Here is a 13,058-nt window from a genome sequence, read left to right on the forward strand (position 1 = left end):
TATATCCGGAGTAATACTTCGTATACTTTGTCAGCTTATTTTTAGGTGCAACACGACGGTTGTCAAATGGTGAGATCTAAATGTTTGCTTTTTTCCATTAAGGCTAATGGAACACAATGCATTATAATTATCAGCAGCGCGTTTACCCATTATTGGACATGTTTGTTTACTCGTGAAAGGATTATTAAGATAATTACACATTGAAAATAATGTTCGAACCTATTTTATCTTCTTACAAACAATTTGCCTTGTTATGTTTCAGTATAATAGAGACCAGCAAATTAGTGATAACATGATACCAATTTGGATTCTGTTACCACTTCTTCTTTCAAGAAACGGGGGCGCTGAAGGTACACGCATTTAATTCAATTCCTTAGCATGCAATCTGGTCTATAACATATACATAAAACAATATACCGCACATATTGACAGATGTATATGCAGTACATGAATTTAACAATTTAATAAAAAGTATATCCTAAAATGTAAAGCTGATATGCACTACTATTTTATTTAAAGGTCAAACTATAGGGATGTGCGGAATATTGTCAACATGTATATACCCTTAACTTGTTAGAGCTTAAATTATTTTTAAATTTTGTACTACCACTACCTATTTTTTGTGCCTACTTCAGAATTTAATTTATAATGGTAGAGATCATATCCAGGAATCGGTACGCAAAACAATTAAGTTTATCTATGAATATTATATATCTCCTAAAGAGATGGTTTGAGAAACAGAAGTATTTACAAAGTGTAACCTACAGATATATAAAGAACATGAAGAAGCTAAAATGGAAAGTTGATATCTAGCAAAATAAGCACATCATAGATGTACGAGGATTGAAATTTGGTATTATGTCAAACGCGTAAATATTGTGACCAGTACACAATAAAAACATTTGATGAAGTATAAAATTGATTATGTATCAATATGAAGAAATATAGGCAATCGATGCAAGGCTTATTGTTCCTATGTCAGTTAAGATAAAACGAAAAAATACACACACAAAAAACTGATTACGCTTGCATTGAAAGAGCACCTTTTGTTTTATTTATAGGTGTATATATATTGCATGGATTAGCAGCATATATATGAAACAGCAATACGTTTTATTTACAGTGTGTTCCAACCAACCAGCAGATATTGGATTTCTGATTGACGAGTCAGGAAGTGTCGGTGCAACTAACTTTCAGAAAAATCTCGATTTCGTTAAACAATTTGTGGATGTCTTTGATATAGGGAATACTGCTGTAAAAATTAGTACATTTGCATTCCATAACTCAATGGGAAATGGTTTTCACTTTAGTTGCTGTAATGATAAAGCAAGCATTAAATCTAATGTAGATAAGATAAGCTATTATAACGGTGGTCAAAATTTTGAAATGGCGCTGACATTTGCTAGAAATAACATGTTTTAAAATGTAAATGGAGCCAGAGACTTCTCACTTAAAATTTTGATGTTTTTTACTGACGGTCGATCCACTGTTCGAGACGGTGGAAGTTTGCTCCATCAGCTTGGAATAATAGTGTACGCTGTAGGTGTTGGGGGTAATGTGGATAGGAATCAACTGGATAAAATAGCAACAAATCAGAGTTATGTTTTTATGGTGTCCAGTTATGCTGATTTGGTTGGTCAAGTATACAATGACATAAAATCTAAAACGTGCACTGGTAAGTATTAAGAAAATGAAATATATTTAAAAAATCCTGCATCATCATTGCCGTATAAAAACAGCTCGATTCTGATTATAGTACTATCGAAATAAGATATGCCATTTTGCATCAAACATATCGATTTAACGAAGGGAACTAACCATAATTCTATGTGAGTTACATAAAACAGACGTTCTTTCATCTGAGGGTTACTTCTTTGAGTTTGACCACGTGATGATTTTTCAAAAGCTATGAGAGTATTTTAAGACGATTATAAGAGGTACTATCCTGATGATCAATTTCAAATCAAGACTTATAAATCGAATAATAGCCAACATCAAATCTCTCTCAAACGAATCACTGATAAACAATAAGGTTCAACACGTACAAAAGCCTAACACTGAATTCGAATATTTACTACAGATCATCAGTTTCTGCTCTTTAAACTGAATAAGTGATCATTAGGTTACTCCTTTTTATAGTTCGTTCATGAAGCGCATGTCAGACGATTTCGTTATATTGTTTAGAACATTCAAAATATGTATTGTACACAAGATAAATAATTATATTATAATTATATAACTTTGAAGATTTCTATCTATAAAAATAAACAATCTTGCTAGATGTTACGATTTAAGGTAGCACAATACAAAGATTTTTTTACATTTAATCTCCAACTTCTAAAATGCTGTAACTTTCTTATAAATTAATAAAAGAGGTATATATAGATATATAAAAGATTAATCTTTTAAATGAATGCACTATTTTTGTTATGCAATCATTATGTAATCAATTATTATGCAATTTATGGCAAAATCATGGTCATTTCACTTGAATGAATTTAGCTCTTTCATCTCTATAGCTACACAAGAAATTTTAACGTTATCTTAATCAACACAACAGGAGCTACAAAAGAGTGTCTCAAATTATCGCTATCGATTTCCATTCTCTCGCAAATTTGTAATTAGTGTAAACATCCCTACCACATAAAAGTAGATAATGTATGATTAGGTGTAAAATTTGATCTATACGTTCTATCCAAAATCTGAGACATCATTTTGTAGATAATTGCTCAAGGAACAACATATAATGAAATCAACACTCTCGGGGGATACATGAAGAAGTTAATTTCAATTGAAAGTGGAAGTTTCTTGTAAAATTTTGTAGACACAGATATCTTTATCATTAATTACATAATTGTTATATAATACTAACATTGCATTAATATGAAAGAATAATCTGTTAGCTATCCATAGATACCACTTTTATGAATTATCAAGCATTATAAAGAAAGTTACAGCATTTTTATACTGGGGAATTGGAGGTATGAAATCTTTGTATTGTGCTACCTTAAGAGAATAAAATTCCTGATTTTATTTTATTGCGACATCCATTAAATTATAAATTTTGCCAAAACCTGTCATTTAGATTTTTTAACAAACTACTAAAAAAACGACAACTGAAGATTATAAATTAGCAAGGGATCACATTGGCATAGGTTTCAATCTATTTTCTATTGCACATATAGTTACAATACTTATGAAGATGATATCCGAAAAAAATAGAGTATACAATTTAATTTAGTAATCATTCATTCAATAATCACAAACAACATTTCACCATACAAATGTTGTGTTTGTTGTACTTTTTCCAGACTTTTGATGAGTTTGTTCAGATATATATTTATACAACATTTTGGAAAAAGGTTTAATTAATAAGTACACCATTCCAGATGTGTTGACAAATCCATGTCAACGAAGTCCACAGCCATGTCAAAACCAAGGTACATGCATCTGGACTGGTGGATCTAAGTACACGTGTTTGTGTCCAGAAGGCTTCACAGATCATAACTGTCAAACAGGTTTGTTTCTAATAACAATCAGACAACCAAACTAGCAAACATCACCACCAATCATAGACACCTATCGAAAGCCTTCATATCAATTAACTCGGTCAAAAAAGAAGTGCAAGTTTGTTTGATTGATTTTTTATATGAGAGTTTGGATCGGGCTCCAAATTTCGGTCTTCCTTAGTTGTCTAGGCCTTTGTTTTATTCTATGTCGTTTCCTATTACATTATTATTTTTTTTATCTAAGCGACGCTTTGTTCACTTTTGATTCTTAGTTTTAAGATTGCTAGTTTTACGGCCAAAAATGGCATTTTTTTTCAAGATTAATCCAATGTCACCAACAACCGTATCTAAATGCAATGATGTAGCTAAAATTAAAAGAGTCCGCGAAAGGTGTACGTTTCTAATATATGCAAAATACCATCACACTTTTTGTTTTCATGGAAATACACTTTATCAAACGATATCAATCTTTAAAACCGCTTAACATTATATATGCACAATACTATTTTTTCGAACATCAAACATTGCACCATCGCAACTTACACATGTAACAATGAAAGATTAGTCCAAATAAGCATGGCAAAAACGAAGTTTGCAGCAATACACAACTTTTTTCTTAATACACAATGCTTGTATATCAAACTATATGAAATATGTTCTAGTTTGTATACATTAATAGTAAAAAAAATGATCTCTACATTAAGTTACAAAATTTTCTGTATAAAATTATGCCGTGGATATATACACTTCCTGTCATTTAACTCTCAAACTGAATGTAATATTATGTGTTAGCTCATCTGGTATGTCTGGTTTTAGTTCTTTAGTTCATAGGAAAAAAATTTAAACTAAATTACCAGAATCAGATTTCAAATTATATTTTACTATCAAATTTTAAGATTCAGCAACTAATGTTTGATTGATTTAGATATAGATTACTGCGTTGGTGTCACTTGTAACAATGGTGGGACATGCATCGACGGCTTGACGAGTTTTACATGTAGCTGTGCAGAATATTACACAGGAAAATATTGTGGACTAGGTAAATGAACAGTTGTTTTACTGAAAAGCCATACAAATGTTTAAAAAAAAGAAATAAAAACATGAATTAAGTCAAATTTGTTCTCCAAGACTTAGCTATAAAATTGAGAATGGAAAAAGGGAATGTGTCACAGAGACAACAATCCGACCATAGACTAGAAAACAGCAGAAGGCACTAATAGGTCTTCAATGCATCGAGAAATTTCCGCACCCGGAGGCGTCCTTCAGCTGGCCCCTAAACATATATATATATACTAATCTACATGTCAAACAGGTTATATGACATCTTTGTAGTTAACGACGAACTCACATATACACTAGCAGTTACGTGCTTTTGCATGATTCCCTCATAAACCACGTAACAAGCAAACACAATTATTCAAAAATGCACCTTGTAAGTAACTATGGTTTTCTCATTCATGAATCGAAAAAGCTTCAGTATATCGGATAGCCGGGAAGGGGTATGGGAACTTCACATATTGACAAATATATGTGTGCAAGACACAGCATAGCATGCATTTACCATCAAACGTAGTTTTTTTTTGCAAACAAACTTTAATATACATAAGACGTCGCAAATACCCTACTAGACATATCGATATCCGATCGGATATGGATACTTACTTTAACATCTTGGACATTCAAATAGCCATCCATACGTTTTGGCTTTCATCGTTGGAACAGTATTTATGGTTACATTTATAATCCGTTAAAAGGCTATAAAGAAAATTTGAATACTATTATTCAGTTCTTTGATTATATTTTAGGTATTTTTGACATAAAGCTCTTCAACGATTTTCGGTACTTATACATCTTCGGATTTCAAATGTTTGGCTTTGAGCTTTCCTGATGAAGGTAAATCCAGAAAAGCGCTTCGGACGCAATAAATTATAAAACGTGTTGTTTTCCATTTTTTTTTTAAATGGTATTTAAAGAATGTCTACTAGTAATTGAAACATATGCAATTGTTCTAAAACAACGTAAACTTTTCGAATTTTTCCGTGTGCAAGATATTATGTGTTTGATTGTATATTCATCGGAAAAAGACAAAAAAAGAGTTTTCATAACAAACACTAGAACAGATCTACATAAAACAACCATGATGTATCATTGGTCAATTTTTCGTCACGTGACTTGGAGTCATATTCATATAAATTACAAGTTTAATGAGTTATATATTAATTTATTTTTCTATTCAATTTAGATATGTGCAAGCCTTATCCCACTGATGTAGTATTTGTAATAGACAGTTCTAACAGTTGTTCTCAAGAATATTTCAATATAACAAAGAACTTTATTAAATCCGTTACGAAGGAATGGGAGATAACTTTAAACAACTTTCAAGTAGCCATTATCTCGTATGCTGATAATTCATACATTGAGCTAAACTTTGACAACTCTATGAATAAAATAAGTTTTGATGCTTTTGTATCCCAAATGAATCCGAGAGGCGGGATAACTGAAATTCACAAGGGAATCAACCATGCTGTTAATATCTTATATAACAGAAACCGTGTTGTATCAAGCAGTCAGGTGAAAAAGTATATCATTGTTTTATCTGACGGACTACCATCTACACCCAGCATGATATCGACAGTAAGCGGGCATCAAATAGAAACGCTTGCAGTGGCTGTTGGGGAAGATGTGTCGCATCATTTCCTGTCTGTTATTACTGGAGGAAGTGAGAAAATTTTCCCGTACAATAATGATCGGTTATGGCACTACATGATGAATGCCCTAATTGACCAAAGCTGTGATAGTGAGTTTTTCTGCCCTACCTACGATAGTAGAGGGGCATTATGTTTTCTGGTCTGTGCGTCTGTTCATTCGTCCGTCCGTCTGTCCTGCTTTAGGTTTAAGTTTTTGGTCAAGATAGTTTTTGACCTAACTTAGTACACATGTTCCTTATGATATGATCTTTCTAATTTTAATGCCAAACTAGAGTTTGTATGTCTCTTCTGACATGTGCAAATAGAATGATAAATGACACATTAAGATCTCAATTGCGAGTCGAAAATGTTAGAGTAGTGTGAATCCGTCAAAAATAAAACGCTATTCCAACTAATTCAAGAGATTTTACGCTACTGGTGAGTCTTGTGTAGACGTTGCACTCAATTAACGCAATGAATATTTGTTTATTCTTGTTTATATTGTATTATAAATGAAATCATTACAGTTTTGTCTCTATCAACAAAAGTGTCATCGTTGTTTTTTTGGTTTGTGAGTTTTTAATATAGACATTTTCCAAAATAATTCAGCTTACTTGTTTGTTATTATTAGTTGTGTAATCCAATATCAACTGTAAACACATATACCGAAATGCTTGTTTGTTTTTTTATTTAACTCTTACAGTTAAAATGTTTTTTTAGCAATATCCCTTCGCTCTACTTTCCGCTATATAGAAGATGTTCCCTCACTAAATAATTCAACATTTGGTAACTATGTTGACCCAAACTCCATACAGCGTTATCGTTCGGGTCATACTTCCCTTTCTCTACAAACACTGCCATCGGCCCTTCGGATGCTTTCGGTTATTTGCTGCGGATTAGACTGGAACTACTTTTTCCTTAGCAGCAATAGCGTCAAAATGGCTGCCTGGCAGCAGACGCCGGAAAAAATTACAGACATAAGCTGTTGTTTCTGTTTCAGAACAAACCTTTCTAATTGTTATTCACTTTCTGGTCCGAAGTTTTCAAAATTCAACAATCTTTTTTCTTCTTTTTTAAGTTCTAACCAATTACTACAGGAAATTACAAACATACCATCAACTCGTTTATGCCGTGGTTGCTTTCAGAAAATACAAAATTGTATTTCATTTAGACAAGAGGCAGTTACTAATTTGTTAAAGTTCAGAGATGGGTATCAACAATCCAAAAAGAGAATGGCTAACTTCTCTCCAGATTTAGAGTAAGAACCAAATCAATCACAAGTTAATGGCCTTGAATTGCAATACAAAATACCCAATGATGAAATTAATGGCATACTTGAAAATTGTATCATCATATACATATGGTGATGAAGTTATAAGATTGAACTCACTTTTTTAACTACATTTTCACAGCATGTAATTCATTTTTCAAGATTGTTTGATTAAACTTACTTGCCTTTGATATTTTAGGAATAAGATAAGTTTATATTTTTGACAACTATTAATCTGACAGAAGTATACATGTTATATTGTATTTTTTTGCTTTGATTATTTATTAGTTGTATTTTCATTCTTGACATTCAAGATGAGAATAATGCAATATATAAAGTTGTTTCAAATCGAAAATTGTTACTTAAATTAATGCTTTGGTTGTCATTGGTTCATGTGTCTTGACATACTTGTTTTTCAATAATTGTTATCTTATCATAAAGAAGTTTTCATAGTGTAGATTTGGTCATAGAGTCAATTGAAAAAGGTCGTACAGTTTTTATTTTGCTCATAGTTGAAGATGGTATGGTTACCTACTGTTGGTAACATCTATGTCATTTGAAATTTGGTTGATAGTTGTTTTAGTGGCATTTATTACAAGGTTCTCACTACAATATTTTGCCAAGATAATTCTAACTGTAACATTGAAGGCTTTAAGCAATGTCAAAACTATAGTTCATTTCATAGATACAGGAAGAATTAGAAGAATTAGATGTGGTATGAGTGCCAATGAGACAACTCTCCATCCAAGCTACAATTTTTAAAAGTAAACCATTATAGGTCAATGTACAGCCTTCAACACTTCATGACAAAAAGAGGATTGAACTGACATCATATTAGCATTTAACTGAATGTACATGTATACAATGAAGATCTAAGGCAATTGGAATCAGCTGCTACAACAAAAATGAACATTGCACAATCCTGATGCATTTTCGACCTATGCCGTTAAAAATGTTGACTCAGATAATAGGTATTTATTAGAACTTTGAGATTGGAATTTAAGGATGAAGGTGAAAGAAGTGCCTTTTTCTAGTTGTTTAAATATTCCGATGATATCAGGTGTCAATTATTGTGAAGTACAAAAAGTGGGATTGCAAGTTTTTCTTCTTCAAACTACATTTGTTATGTAATGGAACAGCGTATTTACGAAAGGGATATAGAAAATGGATTATCAAAGGTACATCAGTGAAAAATCAAATAAATAACAAAATCACCGTTTTGCTTGGATGCCTAAGACTAAGTGATACATGTGCATCATTAATGTTTCCTTTAAGACATTATTTAGAATTGAACGAATCTGCAGGCGGAGTGCTTCTTACTACCTGAAAGGCAGATATTACCGAGGCATGAATAATTAAAATGTCTTTTAATCTTTTAAAGTAGGGTATCAGATTTAAACCACAAGAAAGCTTTCATGATGAGAAAATGAATTGTTTTGACAAACATCATGAACATGCAAAGCTTTACAACCATGTTTGAAGGATTAGTAAAATCGATAAGGACCTTATTTGACACACAACATTAAACATTTTAAACGGCTTCTTAAAGTTTGTGATAAAATTTGTTAATTTTAAAATATGCAAGGCTATTCTGAATGAATTATCTATAAAGCGAGAACAGTTACTCTTTCCACTGTTCTGTTCTGTTTTTGTAGTATTCTTCCACTATCTTGGAGAACCGCTGTTAATACAACGTAATACGTCCACTACTGTTCTTCAATTATGGACTGAAACACCATATAATCGTCTGGGGAGATACTTATTAATAAAATAAGATATAGATCCTAGAATTAAAATTATTATTATTTAATTCCTCTAATGAGATCTTTAATCCTCCGTCACTCTCACGGTAACCCTATGTATACTCTCACTATTCAGTAAAGCATAAATGTTCCTGTCACCCTGTGACACTAAGTTGCATATCTACTCTCACTATATATTTTGTAATTAGATAATGAATGTTCCTGTCACCCTGTGACACTATATTGCACTTCTGCTATGACCACAGTTATTGTAATGTCTTAATCCTATCACTTCTCTCAATGTGTAATGCAAAGCACAGGCCTCTGCTCACGGCCTCAAATTCTTCTTGTCGAGATGGAGGGATTACTTGATACCCTGTACAGTCAAGAATCAAAGACAACAACTCATCTGGCTGTTAAAAAATTGCATCAGCGAGTTTCACATCTCTTACTACCTCAGTGGTTTTTTCATATAGTATTTTGACATTGAAGAGACGGCTATATTTTCTCGGAAAGCTATAAATTAATTTTACTTGTACTATAATGTAAGTGTTACAAGGTGGATAGAATGACACAAAGTATCACAGAACTTCTATATAGTATAAGTTTATATCCTGAGATCGTTCAGATCAAATAATTTTGATTGTTTAATAAAGACGTCTCAGTTTTTCACTTTGACACTTACCTGGAAGAGCATGGAAAATAACATTCTTCCCGAAACCAACAGGAAGGTTAACTACAACATCTTTGTTATTTAATATAGCTGCAATTCCAGCCACCTGTTCTCCTTTTATTGATAAATCTGAGTAGATTTCCAGACACACCTCCTTAATTTTGTCATCCATTTGTACCGGGAATAATGAAGTAGTGCGATTTGAGTCACTACACCCCAAAAAAAGAGTTCCAAACAATTCGCTTTAATTCATTGCTATATATCGCATTGTTAACAAAATTATTATGCATTTTTTTTATTGTTTAATAAAAATGACTATTCTATGAATATCTTGAATCATTTCGTTGATAATCAAGCGCAACCACAAGAATCTTGTGATTTTGAAAAGGGCTGATGGCAGTGGTGTAAAGAAGCGTAGCCAGATGTCACCACTGTTTCGGAGTTTGTATGTTGACCGTATCTATCCCATCGAATTTCAGCTTCCAAATTGTTAACTTTCCATTTCTATGAAGCAACATTCTAACAGCGCTTGCAAACAGAGTACATATCTTTCAATTGATACAGTTTTTTTGGGCTTGTATTTGTAGAGGGTTGCTGCTCACAAGAAATATATGAAACATAGAGTGTAATATGATGAAGATTAAAATCATCCCTTCGTAAACTTTACGGACGCCATCACGAGTTGGTTGACTGTCATTGAATATCCGTTATACGGTCCATGTATATATCTCTTCAGGCTTAACTAGTCGTAAAAGTATGAGAGGGGCGAAAGATACCAGAGGGACAGTCAAACTCATGGCTCGAATATTAACTGACAACGCCATGGCTAAAAATGAGAAAGACAAACTAAAGTACACAAGACACTGCATAAAAAAAATTAAGACTAAGCAACACGAACCCCAGCAAAAAGGTGCTTCGGAAGAGTAAGAAGATCCTGCTCCAAGTGTGGCACCAGTCGTGTTGTTTATGTTTTTTCAACTTGAATCACTTGATCAAATTCGTATCCGCACAGACAAAGAAGAAATGCTACAAACTAGACAACTGGGACATGTTTTTATCATCAGTGTTCTAGGTTGTTTTATTCTTCTCTTTGTTTTTTCCTTCGTTTTAGAAGCACTTGTGTAACACCGAGACAGAAGATACTTATTGGACATTAGATGCATATATATAGCTATAATTGAAGACCTGACAGACTGAATAAAACTAGCAAAATAATGCATCCGATTCAGTATGTAAATACAGATTGAGATACACGTTCTCCATAAACATTCAAGTGGTCGTCAACATGTTCAAGCCGCACTCGAGCGAGTTTTTTAGCACATTTTATACAATGTGTATTTGTACACGAACATCAGACAAAATATGTAGAACTAATTGCGGTTGTGATTTGGAAATAAGTAAATTTGCATATCTATCTTTATCCTATTCAAATGGCTGCCGTCAGAACAAGACAGTATGGCCTCTATGCAAATTAGCAAAATGTTCATAGTTTTGCCATAAGATAAGCATGTTGTATCGAAATCAATATTTTATTAAGTTTTTTTGTCAGTATTTTCTTAAATCCACTTATTGGTGTGCTTTATATATATATGCTTTTGCTTTAAATAACATTATGTACTTTTTCGTTTTTTTTGTTTTTTAAAAATTAGTTTGAATACTTTATACAGTTGAAAAAAAACTTCTTATCCGATGGATTGATCTTTACAGAAGGCGTAAAATTCCTAATGTTGTAGTTAAGATGAGGATACATGTAATTGACTTAAAAAAAAGTGTGTTTGATCACTTGAAATTAGTTGATAGTATATCATTCTCCTGGATGCCTTACTAGATTAAAAGAATAAAATGCTTTATAATAATTACAAATGTTTGGGACAATACAAAGAATTTTATCAACCACCAACATATGATTCCTCTGATTTTACTTACGACTGTAAAGCCTTTTTCAATTGATTTTTATAGTTTTTTCTTATGTTGTAATGCTTCATCACTGTCCCATGTTAAGGGAGAATTGAGCGCTCACAGACATATTTAAATTCCACTTCTTTATGTGTCTGTTTCAAGTCAGGCGACTATTTCAGTGGTTGTCGTGATTTCATGCATGTCGCATTTGTTTTTGTAACTGTTTTGTTATTTTCTACGCCGTTAATTTTCTCATTTGAATTGTTTCATATTTGTCATGTCGAGAGCTTTTATAGCCGACCATACGGTATAAGTTTTTTATAATTGCTGAAGTCCGTACGGTTCTCTTCATTTGAACTATTCATGATAGTCGTCTCATTTCGAAATCATGCCACAATTTCTTATTTGTATTTACTCTAAACCCTTAATCTGTCTTAAAGTTTAGCATGCTTTAAAGTCAAAATAAGAAGGAAAAAAAAGACAATAAGAAAAAAAAATAATCAATCGCATCGGTTAGTTCAATGTATGGTGTAGTAAAAAAATAAAACAAATCATTATAAAACGACTTATTATCTGTTGAACAATTATAAATAAATCATAACAACACATGAAAAGCCATTGCACATTATGTTTAAATCATAAATTGAAAATCCAAATGCAGCAAACAGCCATACACTTATACACTTGAGTTACACGCTTGTATAGTTGGTCGTCATTGGCCAAACAAATAATTGTATGCCAATTTATAACTTTTCGCGATATTCTGTTACTTTTGTGGCCTATTCTGAACCAAGCTAATGTCATCTTTTGCTACAAAACCAGACGCTTTTCCATTGTGTAAAAACCCTACAAATATAAAAGTGAAATTGATATTATCTTATTGCATCAAAAAGAATATAAAATACATTTTCATGTTAAATTCTTAAAAGAAAGTTTTATCAGAACGAATGATAACATGATGAAAATATTTTTGCACGAGAGTGAATATTAGACAAAAAACATAGACATTGATAAGGGAACAACTCACTAACTTGAAAAACTTTTTTTTTTTAACTTTAACGCTAATATTCATAGTTTTGATCGTTCTCCAAGTCGATGTAGGATTTCACGGAAAAAAGATGAAATGACCGAGGACAGTCAACACAACACTTCATAGTCTTCTCTAGATTGAGTTAAAGAAATCATAATACATAGTGTTTTTTTTTCCCTTTTCAATAAGATTATGAGTGTTACTATAATCAAGCTGTGGTACAAAATGTAAGTTGTTGGGGAATGTTT

General features: G+C 32.1%; 2 protein-coding genes across 4 annotated transcripts in view; one reads left to right on the forward strand and one right to left on the reverse strand.

Annotated features, from left to right (window-relative positions):
- Positions 1-13,058, reverse strand: part of LOC143052176 (uncharacterized) — a 142,706-nt gene that overhangs the window by 114,469 nt on the left and 15,179 nt on the right. Inside the window, exon 6 of one of the 3 annotated variants that reach the window (XM_076225134.1) lies at positions 12,309-12,626. The exons of the other annotated variants lie outside the window; for them this stretch is intronic. Within the exon in view, the coding sequence (XP_076081249.1) occupies positions 12,591-12,626 (36 nt within the window). The 3' untranslated portion in view covers positions 12,309-12,590. Of the gene's footprint in view, positions 1-12,308; positions 12,627-13,058 lie in introns of those variants that run through there. 3 annotated transcript variants of the gene reach the window in all.
- On the forward strand, positions 257-6,440 carry LOC143051982 (matrilin-1-like). Its single transcript, XM_076224954.1, has 5 exons — positions 257-350; positions 1,124-1,675; positions 3,390-3,518; positions 4,435-4,548; positions 5,752-6,440. The coding sequence occupies exons 2-5, from the start codon at positions 1,462-1,464 to the stop codon at positions 6,438-6,440; spliced, it is 1,146 nt and encodes a 381-aa protein (XP_076081069.1). The 5' UTR covers positions 257-350; positions 1,124-1,461.

The sequence above is a fragment of the Mytilus galloprovincialis genome, chromosome 11, assembly GCF_965363235.1.
Source record: "Mytilus galloprovincialis chromosome 11, xbMytGall1.hap1.1, whole genome shotgun sequence".
In the NCBI taxonomy this organism is placed as follows: Eukaryota; Metazoa; Mollusca; class Bivalvia; order Mytilida; family Mytilidae; genus Mytilus; species Mytilus galloprovincialis.